This window comes from Microplitis demolitor, chromosome 5 (assembly GCF_026212275.2).
Source record: "Microplitis demolitor isolate Queensland-Clemson2020A chromosome 5, iyMicDemo2.1a, whole genome shotgun sequence".
Classification (NCBI taxonomy): Eukaryota; Metazoa; Arthropoda; class Insecta; order Hymenoptera; family Braconidae; genus Microplitis; species Microplitis demolitor.
In genome coordinates this window covers 143,036-160,593 of record NC_068549.1, presented here as the reverse complement: position 1 = coordinate 160,593, position 17,558 = coordinate 143,036, and the positions used below count along the sequence as shown (strand labels likewise).

The window sequence follows — 17,558 nt, the reverse complement described above, 5'->3', positions numbered from 1 at the left end:
TTTTTTTTTTTTTTAATATTTATTAATTGTTATGGGTGAAGTGTTTTTGTTGAACAATTCAAATATTTTATTTCTTGAATTGATTCAAGATTAATCTAGTTTATTTTTGTTGATATGTTAATTTTTGTTTGTTCAAAGGAATAATTGTTTTATTTATTTATTAGTACAATCAAATAAATTTATGGTAAGTTTTATTTAATTATTTATTTTTAAACAATCTATTGCCAAATAATAACCAAAAAAGTATTTTCAGTAAATTAAACAACAAATCTTTTAAATTAAAAATCTTTTTAATAAAAAAAAATTTCCTTTAACGAATAAAATTTATCTATAAATCAATTATTCTGTTTCCTTAATTAAATTTAAAAAAAAAAAATTTTTTATCGGTAAATAAGAATTTGGTAATTTATCTCAAGACATTTGGGTCCTTAAGAAAACAAAAAAAATGAAGTTAAGATCAGATTGTCCTACTTTCAAGATCAGGTTCTCGGTCGTTGGTCGTGACCGGTCGTAGCCTCGTGGTACAAGTTAAACATCTTTTTTAACATTACACTTTATTTTACAATTATTTTTTACTCCTTTCTTCCACAGTCAAAGAATATTGCGAAACTCATGGGTATGAGAGTTCTTCGGCCTTAGCTATTTTTTTCACAATTAAAAATAAATAAACACAGACATACTCACACATCTCCGTGTTTAAATAAATCGCGTGGTTCCCACGTGTTGAAATGTACATAATACACAATAAAACCTATATAAATATATAATATACTGCACATCATAACTATATAAATATAATAATAATAATAATAATATATCAAGTTGAAATGCCGTTGAGTAAAAGGTAAAATATATGTATGTATATATACGAATGTTATTTGATTTGTTGATGATGCATACACTGACAAGAAATTTACTAACGGTCCACGGTTTGACGTGAATGACTTGCTCCTAAGAAATAATATAATAATAATTCTCATATTCCGTCTATTACATTACATATTACTGATATACAAATAAAAAAAAAAAAAAAAAAAAATTTTTTTATGTTTATTGATGAAGAAAAAATAGAAAAGAAAGTGAAATAAATTTTTCCGCTCGCAAATGTTTTTATTGCTCATAAATATTGTTGCAAAGTAAAATGAAAAAATATTATTGAAAGAGCAAGAGATAATAAATTTATTTAAAAAGAAATGAGTGCGAAGAATGTCCAAGAATAAGGAATAGTCATGATGTTAAAAGATATTCTTCCATAGCAGTCAGGGTGGGAACAATCAGGTCACCCAGATTTAGCAGAACTCGGTTCTTCTATACTACTCTGTTTAAAAGACATACTGATATATCCTTACTGTGTTGAGGACGTCTCAACAGAATTAAGAACGAGCTTTCTCCATCGCAATATAAATATATACATATAATATGAAATTTATATATTTTATAATAATAAAGGATAATAATAATAAAATAATAAGTAACCCATTTACATTAGATGCGTACTGATTACTACTAACTATTACCGTTTAAATACTATTATTTAAATTTATTTTATTATTGTTATTAATATTCATATATTATATATTATTGAGTATTGTTATACACGTAATATGATAATTTAATTAATAATGTACATTATTTCTATTTAAATAGTGCTCTTAATTAATGGTAATTATAAATATTAAGGCTTAGAAATATATATATATATATATATATAATTTTTTTTTTTTTTTTTTTTAATACAAAAAATATAACTACGTTTAATTGTTTTAGTAGTATTGTTATTTAGAAAGTTGCTAATGGTTTATTTTAAGGTGATTAGTTACTTTAATTTTATTGTTTCTTCAAGGTTGGAAATTTAATTCATTTTTTATGAATTTTACAGTTAAAATAAATTTTAATATTTTTAAAATAAATTTTAAATATTTTTATTAAAGTATCAGTGTAACTATTAAATGATAGTTATTAAATAGAAAGAATTTTCAAAGCATCGTAACTTGTAATGTTGATTTAGTATAAAAAAAATAATGATAATATTTAAACCGGTGATTTTAAAAAAATTTACGTTAATTCATACAGCTTAACCACAGCACGGTTATATACACACACAAATACATGTTTATATATTTAGCGAGCTATATATGTCACAGTGTTCACTGTAGCGGGTATAGTTTGCTACACGGTTGTGTAACGGTAAACATCTTCAGCAACTAAGGAACATAAAGGTATTCGCATAAAGTGCGTACGTGAATCACGCTGTTGAACGTGTAGTAGATCACGCAGCCAACAAAAATGGTCCATCGTCGCTATGTTCATTGGCTTTATTAATTACACCTCACTCTACTTGTTTTATTATCACTCTAAGATGTACTCCTCACTCGACACCACATTTACTATTACTTACACTCAATTTATCAAATCAACCCATCAATCATTTACAAACTATCAAATCACTGCCAATTAACAAAATAAAGTTTTTTTTTATTTATTTTTTTCACAGATGGCATCACTAAGATACATTTATCTACTTGCCTACTTGACAATCTCCATAACATCGATATCCTCAGATAACGATCGAGGTAATTTACATATTACAATTATTATTATTATAGATCAATGATATAATAATGATGAATTTATTATAGGACGTAAATTATTTGGTGGATATCGAATAGAACCAAAAGTATGTCGACCAACAAATCCATCAAAAATACGCTCAGATGAACCAGCATTATGTATGTTTAATTACGAATGTGGACAACGAAATGGACAAGTCGTTGGTGCTTGCATGGATGGATTTTTATTCGGTGCTTGCTGTCAACTCCCACCCTCATCAGTATCTTCATCATTATTATCAACAATCAGTGCATCAACAAGGCATCCCATAAATCAGGAAACTAAAACAACATTAAAAACAATTGAGACGATAACTCAAAAACCTGCTGAAACAACCAATATTAATTTTGATCCAAATTACTCGACATTAATTAACCAACAGAGTATAATTGATGATTTATCACAGCCCGATTTATTGGAAAACTCAGATTCCAATAATGATCTTCAGAATAAGGAAACGTCCGCAGAATATACCGAGTTGAAGCCAGTAGCGACATTGACACGACCAGATGAGGTTCTCCAAATAGCTGATCCAGTTTATCAGTTACCTAGTTTATTTTCCCATGGGCTTCCTAGTAATAATAATTCACACCTAGAAACAATCTTGCTGGATAAAAATGGAACGGCGATTGATAATAAGATTGGTGATTTTTCATTTAAACCTAAAAATCGTTCTACTCTTTCTCCCTATCCATCTTCAGCTGCTACTACAAAAAAATTGAGTTCCAGTACTGAAAGTAGTAGTACAACACGCATGCGTCCAACACACTACATGAATACCCAAAAAATATCAGAATCAACAACAGATTCAAATTTGGTTCGTGTGTCAACAATAAGTCACAACACCATGTCTGGAAACAAAAAACACGATGATAATGTTGATTTTCAAAAAGAAGAAATAGCAATAAATCACATAATATCGATGCTTAATGCCAGTACACCAAGTGGATCTAGTGGTTCTTCACCGTATGATATCCAAAAATTACACACAAGTAGCTCATCAGTTCATGGATGGGTAACTATAGACGATACATCTGAATCAACAAATACAGAAACTTTTCCTTATACATTTTTCAAACCCGTACAATCAACTAAACCTGCAAATTTTTATCACTACGAAGTTGCATCATCAACCCCAATAATTTCCAATACCAAAAGTAAACCAACACGTCCACCTAATATTATTTTATCATCAGATTTTAATCACAATAATTATAATTATCCGAGTACACAAAGTTTATCATCGAGTTATCATTATTTGTCAACAAAACCAACAACTTTACCACCAGCACCAACTGTTATTGTTTTAGGACCGCTTGGTACTAATGATTTTACAAGTGTAACTTCACCAAAACCATTTACAAGACGTCCTATCAATCAACAACAACAACAACAACAACAACAACAACAACAACAAAATAAACCCATTTATTCTTCTTCTTCTTCTTCTTCTTCTTCTACTTCTTATTTCCAATCTTCTGCAAAACCTTCGTCATCAAAACCAAGTATTAAACCTACTATTAAACCTAGTCAAACAAATAAACCAGGCACTACAATAACACACAATATCAGTACAATAATATCGACAGATTCTAATGCAGATACTTCATCAAGTAGTAATATTATATCGACAAGTTTTATAAATGTTAAATTGAAAGATACAAGCAGTCCAAAACCTTCAGCAGAAAATGATGCAACTGTTGTTACAAAAAAACCAACAACTGTCTGGACCACATTGTCAACATGGTCAAGCAAACCTAGCTTTCAATTGAGACCCGGACAACCTGATTTTGAGTGGCCACAAGATAATTTGACACCTGTCCATACAATTGTTTTTAAGCCTACACTAAAACCATTGTCAGAAAATATTGTCACAACACCAGAAAGTGATGACAATGAAGGAACAACGACAAATGATCACTTGATAAATTTTCCACCAGATCGAAATCCAAATTTGACCAATTCAACTCCAACTTCTCAGCAAGAGAAACCTACAATTGTTGAATCATCAAATAATACAAACTATCCAGAAGTAGAAATTCAAAATGAAAACGAAATTCAAACACCTGGTTTCATTGAAGATGATATTTTAACAAATAAAGTTGATGATTTTGTCCACAAAATAGTTGATTCTCTACAGGGAAACTTTCAAGATCTAAAGGACATTGTTTACAATAGGAAAAATATAACGACCCAAACAACTGTCCCCCCTTACGTAAGCGTAATAACAAAAAAACCTCCGACAAAAAGACCCACTCAGCAAAAAGCAACGACAAAAAAACCACCGACTAAACGACCTGTGAAACCCCCCACTAATTCTGCCACCAGTGCAAAACCCATTAAAGTTACAAAGCCTGACAAAATAACAACGTCTACAGTTTCTGGCGTTGGGGTGACCACCAAGAGACCGATTGTCACGACCAAACGACCTTTCAAACCAACTAAAAAGGTTAATGTTACTAACACTATTGGCTTAAGTACTAGTTCTACAACACAAAAGGTCGAATTACACAGCACCGAGGCTTCGGTTCTTGAAACTACCCAATTTTCTACAACGCCGGATTTTCGTAAAGGTGAAATTTCATCAAAATAAAATTTATTTATGTTTATATATATTATATTTGTTGTTTAATAAAAAAATTTACATAAAAATTAAGTAAAAATAATTTATTAATGTATACCAAAAATAAAAAATGCTTGTAATTTAATTATAATCCTTAATAATATTTATTTATAAAGTAGAAAGATTTATTATAAGGTAGAAAAGTTTTATTTATTTATTAATTTATTTTTTCTTATACGTAGAATGTGGAGTAAGACCAATGATTAGAGGCGGACGTGTTGTGGGTGGTAGAAATGCAACATTTGGTGAATGGCCATGGCAAGTATTAGTTCGTGAAGCCACATGGCTTGGTTTATTCACTAAAAATAAATGTGGAGGTGTACTTATTACTGATAAGTATGTTATTACTGCTGCGCATTGTCAACCTGGGTAATTTTTTTTTTTTTTTTTTTTTTTTTTATTTATTTATTTATTTATTTAAGTATTTATAATGATTGTTGATAAAAAAAAAAAAAAAATTATTAGGTTTTTGGCGTCATTGGTAGCAGTGTTTGGTGAATATGATATTTCCGGTGAATTAGAGCAACGAAGAAGTGTATCGAGAAATGTAAGAAGAGTAATTGTTCATCGTGAATACGATGCTGCATCATTTGCTAATGATTTGGCAATTCTTGAACTTGAGAAACCAGTTGAATTCGACGCACACATTGTGCCTATTTGTATGCCCGATGATAACACTGATTATGTGGGTAGAATGGCTACTGTTACTGGATGGGGACGTGTAAAATACAGTAAGTTAATTATTGTCACTATTATTGTTATGATTTTATAATAAAATCAATAAAATTTATCAGACGGCGGAGTACCATCGATTCTTCAAGAAGTTCAAGTTCCCATAATGGAAAATTCAGTATGTCAAGAGATGTTCCGCACTGCCGGTCATTCGAAACTTATTTTAGATAGTTTTCTGTGTGCTGGATATGCTAATGGACAAAAAGACTCTTGCGAGGTAATTTAAATAAATTTATTCTATACATAAATAAATAAATAATAAAAATTTGTTTAATTTTAAAAGGGTGACAGTGGAGGTCCATTAATGATGGAAAAACCAGATGGAAGATGGTTTTTAGTCGGCACAGTATCCCACGGCATTAAATGCGCAGCTCCATATTTACCTGGGGTCTATATGAGAACAACTTACTTCAAGCCATGGCTCCACAGTGTCACAGGTGTTTAAAAAATAATGATATCCAAGTCCATGTTCAATCATTTTACCATTGGTAAAATAAAAAAGAAAAAAAAAAACAGAATGTGTGTACAAATAAATTTAGACACCCGTGTGATGATAATAAATAATAAACCCTAAATCAATACGTACTGAAAATTTCAGCTAAAAAATCGATCATTGATTATTCAATCGATCTCCTTAGGAAAAATTTATAATCGGCTAATATAATTTATTTATTTATTTATTTTTATTGAATATTGTAAATAATTTATTTCATATTTTACTTATGTTATTTTTATATATAATATATATAAAATTTACTGTATAATATTAAGTTAATTTAAATATTTATACATGTATATTTATTATCTGTTAAATTTATTTATTTATATATTTAAATAATAATTAAATATTAATATTTTTACATATTATCTATAGTCTTATTTATTATTTTGTTAAAAAATGAAGAAATTAAAAATTTTTAGCACACGCGATCTTCTAAATGTTAGTAAAAAATTATTAAATAATATTTAAAATTGACCTTGGATGGAAAATATTAAAAATAATAGATATATATCATACTTTACAACAAATCTAAATCTACATACATATAAATTAATGAATAAGAGGCATATATTTTTTCCATACGTAATTTAGAGGTAAGTAAAAATGTTTTAAAGTTCCTTGTTTATACTATCAGATTTCAATGCAACAAGGATTATATATCTATATATGTATATAAATAATATTATGTAAATGTGACTGAAGGTAAAATGTATAGGTGAGATGCTTTACGGATCAATAAAGAGAGAGTAAGAAAGATACATGAGCTGAGTTTAAAAGAAAGAACGAGTACGAGCTACCGCCTACGTTTTCAAATTTACTTGCATCACGAAGCTTTTATATATATATTTACCTTTATGTCGTCATTACTAACGTCATTATCTTTATTTACTCATCAAGTGATTATAATAATTATTATTTGAGTGAGATAATTTTTATTTAGGATTTTGTTATAAATTTTGGAGGGTTGGTAATTGAGATAAAATAAAAATGTATGTGAAAAGAAGGTATAAATTTAAGAAATAAAATAGATGAAGTGAAATGAAGTAAAATATTATAATAAAATAAATAATACGCATGCGTAAGTTGGTCGCTCCCACTAGGGTGTCGCGATAAAGGAAGAATAATGTAAAGCTCTGCAGCACACACGGTTTCTACCAGTTTCCTCCAGAAAGTCAACCCTTACACTTTAAATTAATTGGCTGAGCCACTATTCAACAATTACAATTTAGAAAATTTATAAAATTCTAATCTTACTCAATTGTTTTGTTAGGGTTCGACTTTAAATACTAATTTGTGTATTTTCAAATTTTGGTGAGTGTATTTTTTATTATTATTATTAATTCATTTATTGCAGGTAAATGCATTGAAAATTTTTAAATATTATTTTTACTTAACTTTCATCTTGAAGGTAAAAATTTAAGCAAGATAATTATAATTATTTTTCTTATTAAAATATTTACAAGAGATTGTATTTTCATTCGATTAATTTTTTTTTTCATAAAGAATGTATGTTTTTTTAAATTTAAAGTTATTTAATTGCTGAAAATTATTCAACTTTTTTTTCCCCCCTTCAAAAATTTATTTTTTTTATTTGAACAATGAACATGAAAAAAAAAATAATAAAATGAATGAGTAATTGGTTTAATGGTTTGTGAAACTGTAAACGAAAAAACCGATAATTGTTATTAATATCCCTATAAATATTTAGTATCATATCTCTTTAACATTTTATAAATGTCAGTTACTATAATACAATAGCACTACCCTATTATTACATCATTTCACACAATCATGATAAAAATAAAAAAAAATCTATAAGGCCTCTCTTGAATAAAAGTTAAAAACCTAATTCAAATAAAATTGAATAATTTTAAATCAATACTCGTCCATTATCTATATTATAATTAAATGATTTACTCAATAGTAATTGAAATTATTGTAGTATTATTTTTCTGACCTTAATTTTCAATTTCCTTTATTTAAATTTATTATTTTTATTCACTCTTTCATTGTTTTATTTATTTTTTTTTTTTAGATGAAAAGAGCATCAGGTAAACCAATAACAATGTTCAATAAAATTGGTATATTGATTTGTATGATGATGATGCAGCAGCGTATTGAAGTTAATGCCTGGGGAGGTTTATTTAATCGTTTTACTCCAGAAATGTTATCTAATCTCGGTTACGGTGGTCACTCTGGTGGATACAGACCTTCATACATGCAGGTATTGCATTTTAGCTTCTACCTGCTACCTTCCATCATCGATTACACATTTTTTTAAATTTATTAACCACAACACAACATTACCAAGTTGATATAATCTACATTTTCTAAATTTTAAAATAATAAAGCATTAACTTTTTTCTTTTTTATTCTCCGATCGATTCACAGCGACCGCTAACAGGAAATTATGCCAACAACTTTGCCGAAGGCTTGGAAACTATCGATGATCCCTGTGAAGAAAGGAGATGCGTTTCCAATGATTATTGTTGCCCAGCTCAGATCTGTATCATTGATCGAGGTAATTTTTATTTCCTCTATTTCCTTCAAATAAATTTTAGTTGATCAATTAACTAATTTTTTTTTCTTTTTTTTTTTTTTTTTCTTTACACAGAAAATGAAGGTGTATGTGCATACGTATTTGGATTAAAACAAGGAGAATTATGTAGAAGAGACAGCGATTGTGAAACAGGTCTTATGTGTACTGATGTAATTGGCGCTGATACACGATCATGTCAACCTCCTATTACTTCTAATAAACAATACAGTAGGTTATTTTTATTTATTATTGTTAATTAATTAATCAATAAATTGTAATTATTATTATTATTGTTCTTAGGTGAAGAATGTACAATTTCAAGCGAGTGTGACATAACCCGAGGTCTTTGCTGTCAAATTCAACGTCGCCATCGTCAATCCACCCGTAAAGTTTGCTCTTACTTCAAAGACCCTCTTGTTTGCATCGGTCCTGTGGCAACGGATCAAATAAAGTCCGTAATACAGTACACTTCCGGCGAAAAGCGAATCACCGGTCAAAATAATAGAATTCTCTACAAACGTGGATTATTCATATAAATTTATAATTATTTACCCCTAACTATTAATAACTACTAAATACTTTAAATGCTTCTAAATCAAACTAAAACCCTTTGATATTTTTTAAAATTATTATTTATTTCTCTAATCATTATTATTTGGAACATAGAAATAAAGATTTTTAAAAATAATATTTTAACAGCTAAAGGATGTGCGAATGTTACGCAACTTCCATAAAATATCCTTCCTGATTATTGCGACTGAATAATAAAAGACATATCAAGTTATATTTATTAGAGCGATAAGCATATATATATATATATATATATATATATATATATATATATATATATATATAAATTTAAATATAAATACATACATTAAAAAAACAAAAAATATATATAATTGATTAAATAAATATAAAAAAAAAAAAAAGAAATAACTAAATATATCCTCAAATACAGCACAAATTAAAAAAAAAAAATAAAATACTCTATACATATCAAATGCTGTGATTATAAGGAATACAGCAAATTATTTTTATTCTCACTAAAAAAACTGATTTAAAAAAAAAAAAAAAAACATTATATTTAAATAAAAAAATTGAATAAATATAAATCAATGCCTAATAATGCAATTAGAAATTTTGAAAGATAAATATAAAATTATTAAGTGTTATTACGACATGTTATATTTATTATTATAAATTAAATAAATATAAATATTATATTTTTATCTTCAATTCATATTTTAAACTCAATATATACAAATAAATAAATAAATATAAACATGTAATTGAAAGTAATTAATGAAAGTCTTTGATAAGGAATAAAAAACTATTTTTATTTTTATTTTGGTAAATTAAATTTTTTATATTTAATTTTATATGACGCACAAAAATAGTTTATTTTTTCTTTTAATTAATAAAAAATTATAATGACATTATTTATTGCTATTTATAACTAATTTTTTTTTATTAATTAAATGGTTGTTTTATCAAAAATAAAAATCGCAGACTAATTATTATTTTTTTATTGATGAGTTGTTTGATGAAAATAAAGAGAAATAAAAATATTTTAGGCCACTTAGGCTGCGAGTCAAAAGTACCTTTGATCAACTTTTCTTCGATACTAAATATATATTATTAATTATTATTGTATGTATTGATAGAAATATATAAATATGTACGTGCAATAATTATATTTTATTGTTCACGAGATATATAATAGTTGACACATTAAATAAATAACTGTGCATATCTCAATAGTTATTTCTTATTTATTTATATTTCACTCACATAAACTTAAATAAAATGAAAATTCTTGTCAAAAATATCAAAGTTTCAAGTACAATATTTAAAATAAAAAAAAAAAAAAAAATATATACCTACAAGTGGAATCGAACCATCGATCTCCCGTTAAAGTTAAATGAGTTATTATTATTTTATCTTTAAGTATTTAATTAAGTAACTGTCAAATAATTTTAAGATGAGGACTTTAGATAAATTTTTCATAAACGGTCCAAGAGTTGTACTCTAAAGTTCAAAGTATTTTCTTTCCATTATCAATGTAAATCTATGATGATTATCAATCAAAAACAACTATTTATAAATATGACTCATTACTTGATTAAAAAATATTAAATTCAATAACTTGAAAAAAAAAAAAAAAATTATAAAGCAACAGAATCAGCGAAAGCGATATTACATAAGTAGAAAAGCACCAACTCCACAAATACATGGATACAAATATACACTCACTTAGCCTTACACGAGCAAAAATCAAATCAGATAAACAGCTCGTCTCTTAAATACTTAAACTTGTATTATCTATTATCAGGAACATGACTAATCGGATTATTTTTTTTACAAATTCCTAACTAAACCAACAAACCAAAATGTTTTTTTTTTCGTTTCAATCCATTAAATATTTATGATAATATTGCATTTAAAATTTTTGACTCACACATAATAAGTTTACTCGACTTTGCACGCGTTATCATAATAAATACTGTTAAGGATAACTTTTACTGATAACCTTTTTTTTATTATGCTAAACAAACATTACTATTTAAATAAAATTTATTTTTTACAATAAGGATTATTATAACTATAAGCGTAGCATTGTAAATATATATCTATAAATTTGTAGTAGTAATAGTAATAGCTTCAAGTATCATTGCAAGACAACGTTAAGGATAGTTGATTTTAATTTCATTCAGTTGTTGCTGAAACGCCGGCGACGACAGAACAAACTTAAGTCTACTCTGTACATATATATATATATTCAATAACATACACTTTATATACTCACACGATATATATAAAACAGCACACATTAGTTGAATTGAGCGCGCGACTCGACAACTTTCATTACGCTCAAACCGCGTAACAAAATAACTTTTAAAAAGTGAAAAAAAAAAACATTGTTATAATAATCATTTTTTTTTTTTTTTTTTTTTTGTTGTATTACTATTAAAGATAATTGTTAAACTATACTATCTAGTTAGAGAGCGTGAGATTAAAAATATAAATCTTAACTTTGTTTATTAATTTTTATTGACTTTTTACATTAATACCGACTGTAATAACAATAATAATAGTAATAGTAATAGCTTTAAAAAATATAAAAGAAAAGTTTTTAACGTTAGTTTATTTCGATCGTTATTCAGTACAGTGTATTACATGTGTGTGGTTTATATTCATTTTCCAAGTATAGTATTAATAGCATCGATTTACTGAAAAATTTACAACTTTTTATTATTTTTTTTAATTTACTGGCAATTATTAAAAATATAAAATATAAATAATTTAATAGTGATTTAATGAATTAACTGTTGCAGATAAATTCTAGTCAATATAATAAAAGTAAATAAACAAATATACTTTAAAAAATAAAAATAATAAAAATGGTAACTGCATATGATGCAATATCTATTGCAGCAGACTTGTGTCTACTTTTAATAAAAGTTTTTTACTATATTATCGAAAGTATTTATCGTTTAATTGTACCAATTGAAGAAAAAAGTGTTGCTGGTGAAATAGTATTGGTAATTAATTAATTATTTTTATTTTATCATTAGGAATTTAAATATTTAATTGAATTTAATAAAAAATTTAAATGGGTGATAGATTACTGGAGCTGGGCATGGAATAGGACGAGAATTAGCATACAAATATGCATCACTCGGTGCAATTGTTGTCTGTTGGGATCTCAATGCCCAGAGTAATCAAGAAACTGTCAATGAAATAATGAAATTAGGCGCTACAACTGCTTATGCATATCAGTTTGTATTCATTTATTATTATTATTATTATTATTATTAAATTGATCAATTTACTTAAAATAATTACATCAAGGTCGATTAACCGGTCGAACCAGTCATTTAACTTTAACTTGTTTTTTTCTTTTTTTATTATAACATGCGCGTAAATAAAATAATATTTTGAAATATATTTAATTGTTTACATAAAGCTATTTAGATGTAAATAAATAATTAAATATTGTGTGCAGATGTGACGTGTCTGATAGAGAAGAAGTAGTCAAGGTTTCAAATCGAGTTAAATCTGAAGTTGGTCACCCGACAATATTAATAAATAATGCTGGTATTATGCCTTGCCAGAAATTTTTAGATTACTCTCCTGAGACAATTAAAAAAATAATGGATATTAATGTTCTCGCTCATTTTTGGGTACTATTCTTTAATTATACTACTATGATTATACTCAGTCACAACTTTATAACAACTAAAAGTTTTTTAACTTTTACTTAATTGATGCTGATAAAAATAATATCTGTTTTGCAATACTTCCTATTATGTACTTTTATTTAAACTTTGCATTTTTTTTTTTAACATACTGACCATATTTTTCAGTAATTCGCTAAATAATAATATCAATATATGAAATTAATATTCTTATTTGATGATCTAGATACTACAAGAATTTTTACCAATTATGATTAAAAATAATTACGGTCACGTAGTTGCATTATGTTCAATAGCAGGAATGGTTGGCCTTAAAAATCTTGTACCTTACTGCGCATCCAAGTTCGCTGTCAGAGGTAAATTATAACATTTGATATCTTACACGTCATATATATATATATATATATATATATATATATATATATATATATACTTTTCTATTTATATATAAATTAATGGTTTATCAATTAGTTCAATTGATGTCAATTGAACAAAGCTAAAGAAATAATTTTTCCAAAAAAAAAAGTTTAATTAATTATATTTAATTGAGATGAATTAAATAAATTAGTAATCAATTAACTTACTAAAAAAAGAAATATTATCAAGGTCTCATGGAATCATTGAATGACGAATTATCTTCGGGGGAAAATATTCAAAAAAATAATATAAAATTTACGACAATCTATCCGTACATGGTAGATACTGGTCTCTGTAAAAAACCGCACATAAGGTAAATACATGACACACTAATTATCAGTAATAAAAAAATAAAAATAAAATGATAAGCGATTGTTATTTATTAGGTATTATCAATACTTGGATTATCGATAAATATTTTTTTAAGTTTATAAATAATTATAATTTATAATTAATGACTAATGTTGAAAGTATAATTAATTACTAATTAATTAATTTATATAGATTTCCGAGTTTAATGTCGCTAGTACCACCCAAAGATGCTGCGGCTATTATATTAACAGCACAAAGACGTAATTATAGAGATGCAACTATTCCTAGATATTGGAACTCGGTAAATTGCGTTTTAAGGTAAACTATTCAATTAATTAAACTTTTTTTTTTATATTAAAAATTATAATTCGACTTAAATAATTAATATGTTTTTTTATATTATAGAGTATTTCCAGAAAAAGCTGTTATTGGAATAAAAGATTTTTTGAACAGTGGTGTTGAGGCTGATAGTTGAACTATTTTTAAAACAAACAAACAAAAATTATAATAACAACAAAATCTATTAATTTAATTTAAAAATGAATATTCACGATTGAAAACCATAAAATTTTTTAATAACCTTTTGTACAAACTTATAACTCATTTTTACATATGTCAGAATTTTTAAATTATTAATATTATTTTTTGACATTTTATAATCTCTATAAATAAGAATTCCATTTTATTCAAATAGTCTATTAATATGAATATCAATTAAGAAAAAATAAAATCAAAAATATATAATATACATGTAAAATTTTTATTGAATAAAAAAATAAATCTGTATAATTATATTAAAAATGAATTGGACTAAGCTGTAGATCATCGTAACCTTTGAATCCAATTTTATTACCAGCAATACGGCAGGCGAAGGCAATAGCTGATTGTAAAATAGTTTTATTGATAAATTCAGTATTGCTGTATTCCGAGCTCTCGATATTACGATTAAGTGTTATATTTTTATAATCCGATAAATGAGATGTTTGTGAGCAAGTATTGTCTTGATTGGGTTTTTCGTTTTTACTTTTTTCATAATCAGTATTGTTTACTTTAAATTGACTGTGTTGTAATTTAACATGATTCAAATAATGTAATACAGCTGCTGTAAATGTGTCTCCAGCACCCAATGAATCAACTATTTGCGTAGGAGGGAATGCTGGTGATTGCACTATTGTACCATCTGGTGATCGTGCCATTGCTCCTCTGTCACCCCATGCACATATTATTGTTGCTCTTTAATTTAAATAAATAAATAAATTTATTTAAAAAAATAATTATTATAAGTATAAATAATGAAATGATTTATTTACCCTGATTTAACATCACGTGCAATATTTTTAATAGTCTCAGTCATATTACTGTATCCCCGACTACAAGCAAAATCTTTAGAGATAAATGCAACATCTGCATACGCTAACAAATCTAATAATTCTACATTATTTTTTTCCAATTCAACGCTTACTGTTATTGACAATAAATTTTTAGATTTTATTAATTTTAATTTTTTATTATAATTTTCAATAAGCTGCATCATTCCCAATACACGTGGAATATTTCTGCCCTATATGTAATATAAATTATTATATTAAATATTTATTATAATAAAATATTATAATTTTTTTACTTCAAAATGTATCCAACTGTAATTATCTAAATTTAATTTTTCAAAATCTTCAATAGTAAGCTCTGGTAAATTTGGATTATGGTGTAAAATAGTCCGAGATCCAGTTTGTAAACTCAATATAACTGTTGAAATCGGACAGCCAATTCGCTCAATAATTGGACAATGATCAAAATCAATACTGTATTTAATCATATCGTCTTTTAAAAATTTTAAATGATGTTCAGCACCAAGGGTACCAAAAAATTCACATTTACTACCAAGTCGTGATAATACTGTACAATTATTTGATGCATTACCACCTCGTTGCCATCTATACTCAACGCATCTAAAATTTTAAATAATTTATTATATTTAAATTGTAAATAGTAAATAATAAAAGTAAATTACCTGGTATCGGTATCTTCTAATGGAAAATTTTTACACGTTTGTACAATATCAAGACAAACAAGTCCTACGCACAAAATTTTTTTAGGATTTGATTCTTGTTGTGATCCGCCAACTATTTTTTCGTAAAATATTGATATCATTGTGATAAATTTTTATTGCTCTTATATATTTTAAACCAAAGTTGCTGTAATTAATTTTACTTATTAAAAAAAAAAAAAACATTTAAGACAGCACAAATGATTAAATTTAAATTTACGATATATAAATGACATATCATTGTTTTTTATATAATTATAAATATATAAACATATTACAAACAGCTGTAGTCTCTTGCACAACTGACGCTATTGGATGCTATCAACAATTTTCTTTATTATTATTAAATCACGTGATATTATTGCGAAATGATAAGTAAAATTTTCGATTGAGAACAATATCACGTATTCTAGTTAATCCATTGACGATTTCTTATCAACGATTTGAAACTTTGGGCATGCAATTATTCCGAAAGACCAAAATTAAAAAATCCCCCAAATTGAATTCTTACCATCAGAATAGAAAACAAGTTTAGAATTAAATGGACAGATGGCACTGTAAGGATGATTTCAAAATAGACTTTAATCTACTAACCCGAGAATTAGTACTGATTTAACAATAAAATTTTAATTCATTATTATTTATTTATTGAAATATTTTATTATTTTTAAGCTGTTCATTAATAATAACAATCAATTTTTTCGATAAAAATGATGTTATAGCTTTATGATTGGCAGTAATCATTTTTGGTATCATACTAGATAATTTTCGACTCCACTCTTTAGACTTTGCTTTATCATCAAAATTATCATTTGTCGCTGAAATCTATTAATAATATATAAATTATTTTTATTAATAATTTGCTTAAAATAATTATCTAAAAGTATTTACGTCGAATTTTCCTGGTGTTATGTTAAGATTCAGTGATTTTATTTGAAAGTCACCAAAAAAATTTGTACCAGCAACGGAATTTATTGAAAAATTTGTTACAGTTAAGCTATAAAGTAATTAAAAAAATAAATAAATTATTATTATTATTATTATTATTATTATTATTATTATTATTATTATATTTTTAAAAATAAATTATACTTGTATTGTCCTTTTCCAATAAAAGGAGTTTTTTGATAAAGAGCGTCAATGTCATACAATCCACTTGAAATTATTATAGGGAAATCTAAATCTACTTTTATTCGTCTTAACCAATGATTAAAGTTTGATTTTTTCACAACGTAATGAGACAAATTTTTTATATTAAAATTATTAAATTTTCCTTTAAACCTTGATAAATAAAATCATTAAAAAAATTTAAAGTTTATTTATTTATTTATTTGTTTAAATAAATTAATTAGTTTACGATATTTTTCTATTTTTCAAATTAACAATTTGTTGTTTGGATTGATAAGGATCATATGATGTAATGTTATCTCTCATTATTTGTCTCAAGTCATGTTCAAGAAATTTTGATAATTTCTTTTCGGAATTTCGTAAGTCAACTACAGAAAAAAAAACTTGTCAATTTAATATTTTTTATAAAAAAAAATAAAATATAATTTTGATTACCATTTCTTTGA

At 25.8% G+C, this 17,558-nt stretch overlaps 4 protein-coding genes across 9 annotated transcripts; 3 read left to right on the top strand and 1 right to left on the bottom strand.

Moving 5' to 3' along the window:
* The first annotated feature begins 12 nt into the window (after nt 1-12).
* Nucleotides 13-6,615, top strand: LOC103575274 (serine protease filzig). Of its 2 annotated transcripts, none has more exons than XM_053739308.1 (7): nt 13-184; nt 2,495-2,573; nt 2,640-5,183; nt 5,416-5,602; nt 5,699-5,964; nt 6,028-6,182; nt 6,249-6,615. In XM_053739308.1, the coding sequence occupies exons 1-7, from the start codon at nt 182-184 to the stop codon at nt 6,408-6,410; spliced, it is 3,396 nt and encodes a 1,131-aa protein (XP_053595283.1). In that variant the 5' UTR covers nt 13-181; the 3' UTR covers nt 6,411-6,615. The 2 variants fall into 2 exon arrangements, with proteins under 2 accessions (XP_053595283.1, XP_053595284.1); XM_053739309.1 differs by lacking the exon at nt 13-184 and adding an exon at nt 2,130-2,219.
* Nucleotides 6,616-7,616: 1,001 nt separating this feature from the next.
* LOC103575273 (ITG-like peptide) lies at nt 7,617-9,799 on the top strand. The gene is made up of 5 exons (XM_008554991.1): nt 7,617-7,778; nt 8,503-8,691; nt 8,859-8,988; nt 9,082-9,234; nt 9,307-9,799. Exons 2-5 carry the CDS (start codon nt 8,503-8,505, stop codon nt 9,540-9,542), a joined length of 708 nt encoding a protein of 235 aa, XP_008553213.1. The 5' UTR covers nt 7,617-7,778; the 3' UTR covers nt 9,543-9,799.
* Nucleotides 9,800-11,664: 1,865 nt separating this feature from the next.
* Nucleotides 11,665-14,742, top strand: LOC103575272 (short-chain dehydrogenase/reductase family 16C member 6). 3 transcript variants are annotated; one of them, XM_053739306.1, is made up of 8 exons: nt 11,665-11,770; nt 12,345-12,551; nt 12,634-12,788; nt 13,016-13,193; nt 13,435-13,564; nt 13,815-13,938; nt 14,130-14,255; nt 14,343-14,742. In XM_053739306.1, the coding sequence occupies exons 2-8, from the start codon at nt 12,411-12,413 to the stop codon at nt 14,410-14,412; spliced, it is 924 nt and encodes a 307-aa protein (XP_053595281.1). In that variant the 5' UTR covers nt 11,665-11,770; nt 12,345-12,410; the 3' UTR covers nt 14,413-14,742. The 3 variants fall into 3 exon arrangements, with proteins under 3 accessions (XP_053595281.1, XP_014297055.1, XP_053595282.1); XM_014441569.2 differs by having other exon boundaries at nt 11,720-12,188; XM_053739307.1 differs by having other exon boundaries at nt 11,720-12,214.
* On the bottom strand, nt 14,677-16,427 carry LOC103575270 (ketohexokinase-like). Of its 3 annotated transcripts, none has more exons than XM_008554988.2 (5): nt 16,205-16,427; nt 15,949-16,132; nt 15,562-15,886; nt 15,248-15,498; nt 14,677-15,170 (listed from the first exon to the last, which is right to left on the bottom strand). In XM_008554988.2, exons 2-5 carry the CDS (start codon nt 16,086-16,088, stop codon nt 14,732-14,734), a joined length of 1,155 nt encoding a protein of 384 aa, XP_008553210.1. In that variant the 5' UTR covers nt 16,089-16,132; nt 16,205-16,427; the 3' UTR covers nt 14,677-14,731. The 3 variants fall into 3 exon arrangements, with proteins under 3 accessions (XP_008553210.1, XP_008553211.1, XP_053595280.1); XM_008554989.2 differs by having other exon boundaries at nt 16,263-16,427; XM_053739305.1 differs by having other exon boundaries at nt 16,267-16,427.
* Between the last annotated feature and the right edge of the window lie 1,131 nt (nt 16,428-17,558).

Excerpts from the sequence above, each read along its gene's own strand:
- LOC103575272 (XM_053739306.1), top strand. The coding sequence starts at position 12,411 with ATGGTAACTGCATATGATGCAATATCTATTGCAGCAGACTTGTGTCTA. Across the intron at positions 12,789-13,015 it reads ACAACTGCTTATGCATATCA|ATGTGACGTGTCTGATAGAG; the intron begins GTTTGTATTCAT and ends TATTGTGTGCAG. Across the intron at positions 14,256-14,342 it reads TCGGTAAATTGCGTTTTAAG|AGTATTTCCAGAAAAAGCTG; the intron begins GTAAACTATTCA and ends TTTATATTATAG.
- LOC103575270 (XM_008554988.2), bottom strand. The coding sequence starts at position 16,088 with ATGATATCAATATTTTACGAAAAAATAGTTGGCGGATCACAACAAGAA. Across the intron at positions 15,499-15,561 it reads ACAGTTGGATACATTTTGAA|GGCAGAAATATTCCACGTGT; the intron begins GTAAAAAAATTA and ends TATTACATATAG. Across the intron at positions 15,171-15,247 it reads GCACGTGATGTTAAATCAGG|AGCAACAATAATATGTGCAT; the intron begins GTAAATAAATCA and ends TTTAAATTAAAG.
- LOC103575273 (XM_008554991.1), top strand. The coding sequence starts at position 8,503 with ATGAAAAGAGCATCAGGTAAACCAATAACAATGTTCAATAAAATTGGT. Across the intron at positions 8,989-9,081 it reads GATCTGTATCATTGATCGAG|AAAATGAAGGTGTATGTGCA; the intron begins GTAATTTTTATT and ends TTCTTTACACAG. Across the intron at positions 9,235-9,306 it reads TACTTCTAATAAACAATACA|GTGAAGAATGTACAATTTCA; the intron begins GTAGGTTATTTT and ends TATTGTTCTTAG.
- LOC103575274 (XM_053739308.1), top strand. Across the intron at positions 5,965-6,027 it reads ATGGGGACGTGTAAAATACA|ACGGCGGAGTACCATCGATT; the intron begins GTAAGTTAATTA and ends AAAATTTATCAG. Across the intron at positions 6,183-6,248 it reads GACAAAAAGACTCTTGCGAG|GGTGACAGTGGAGGTCCATT; the intron begins GTAATTTAAATA and ends TAATTTTAAAAG.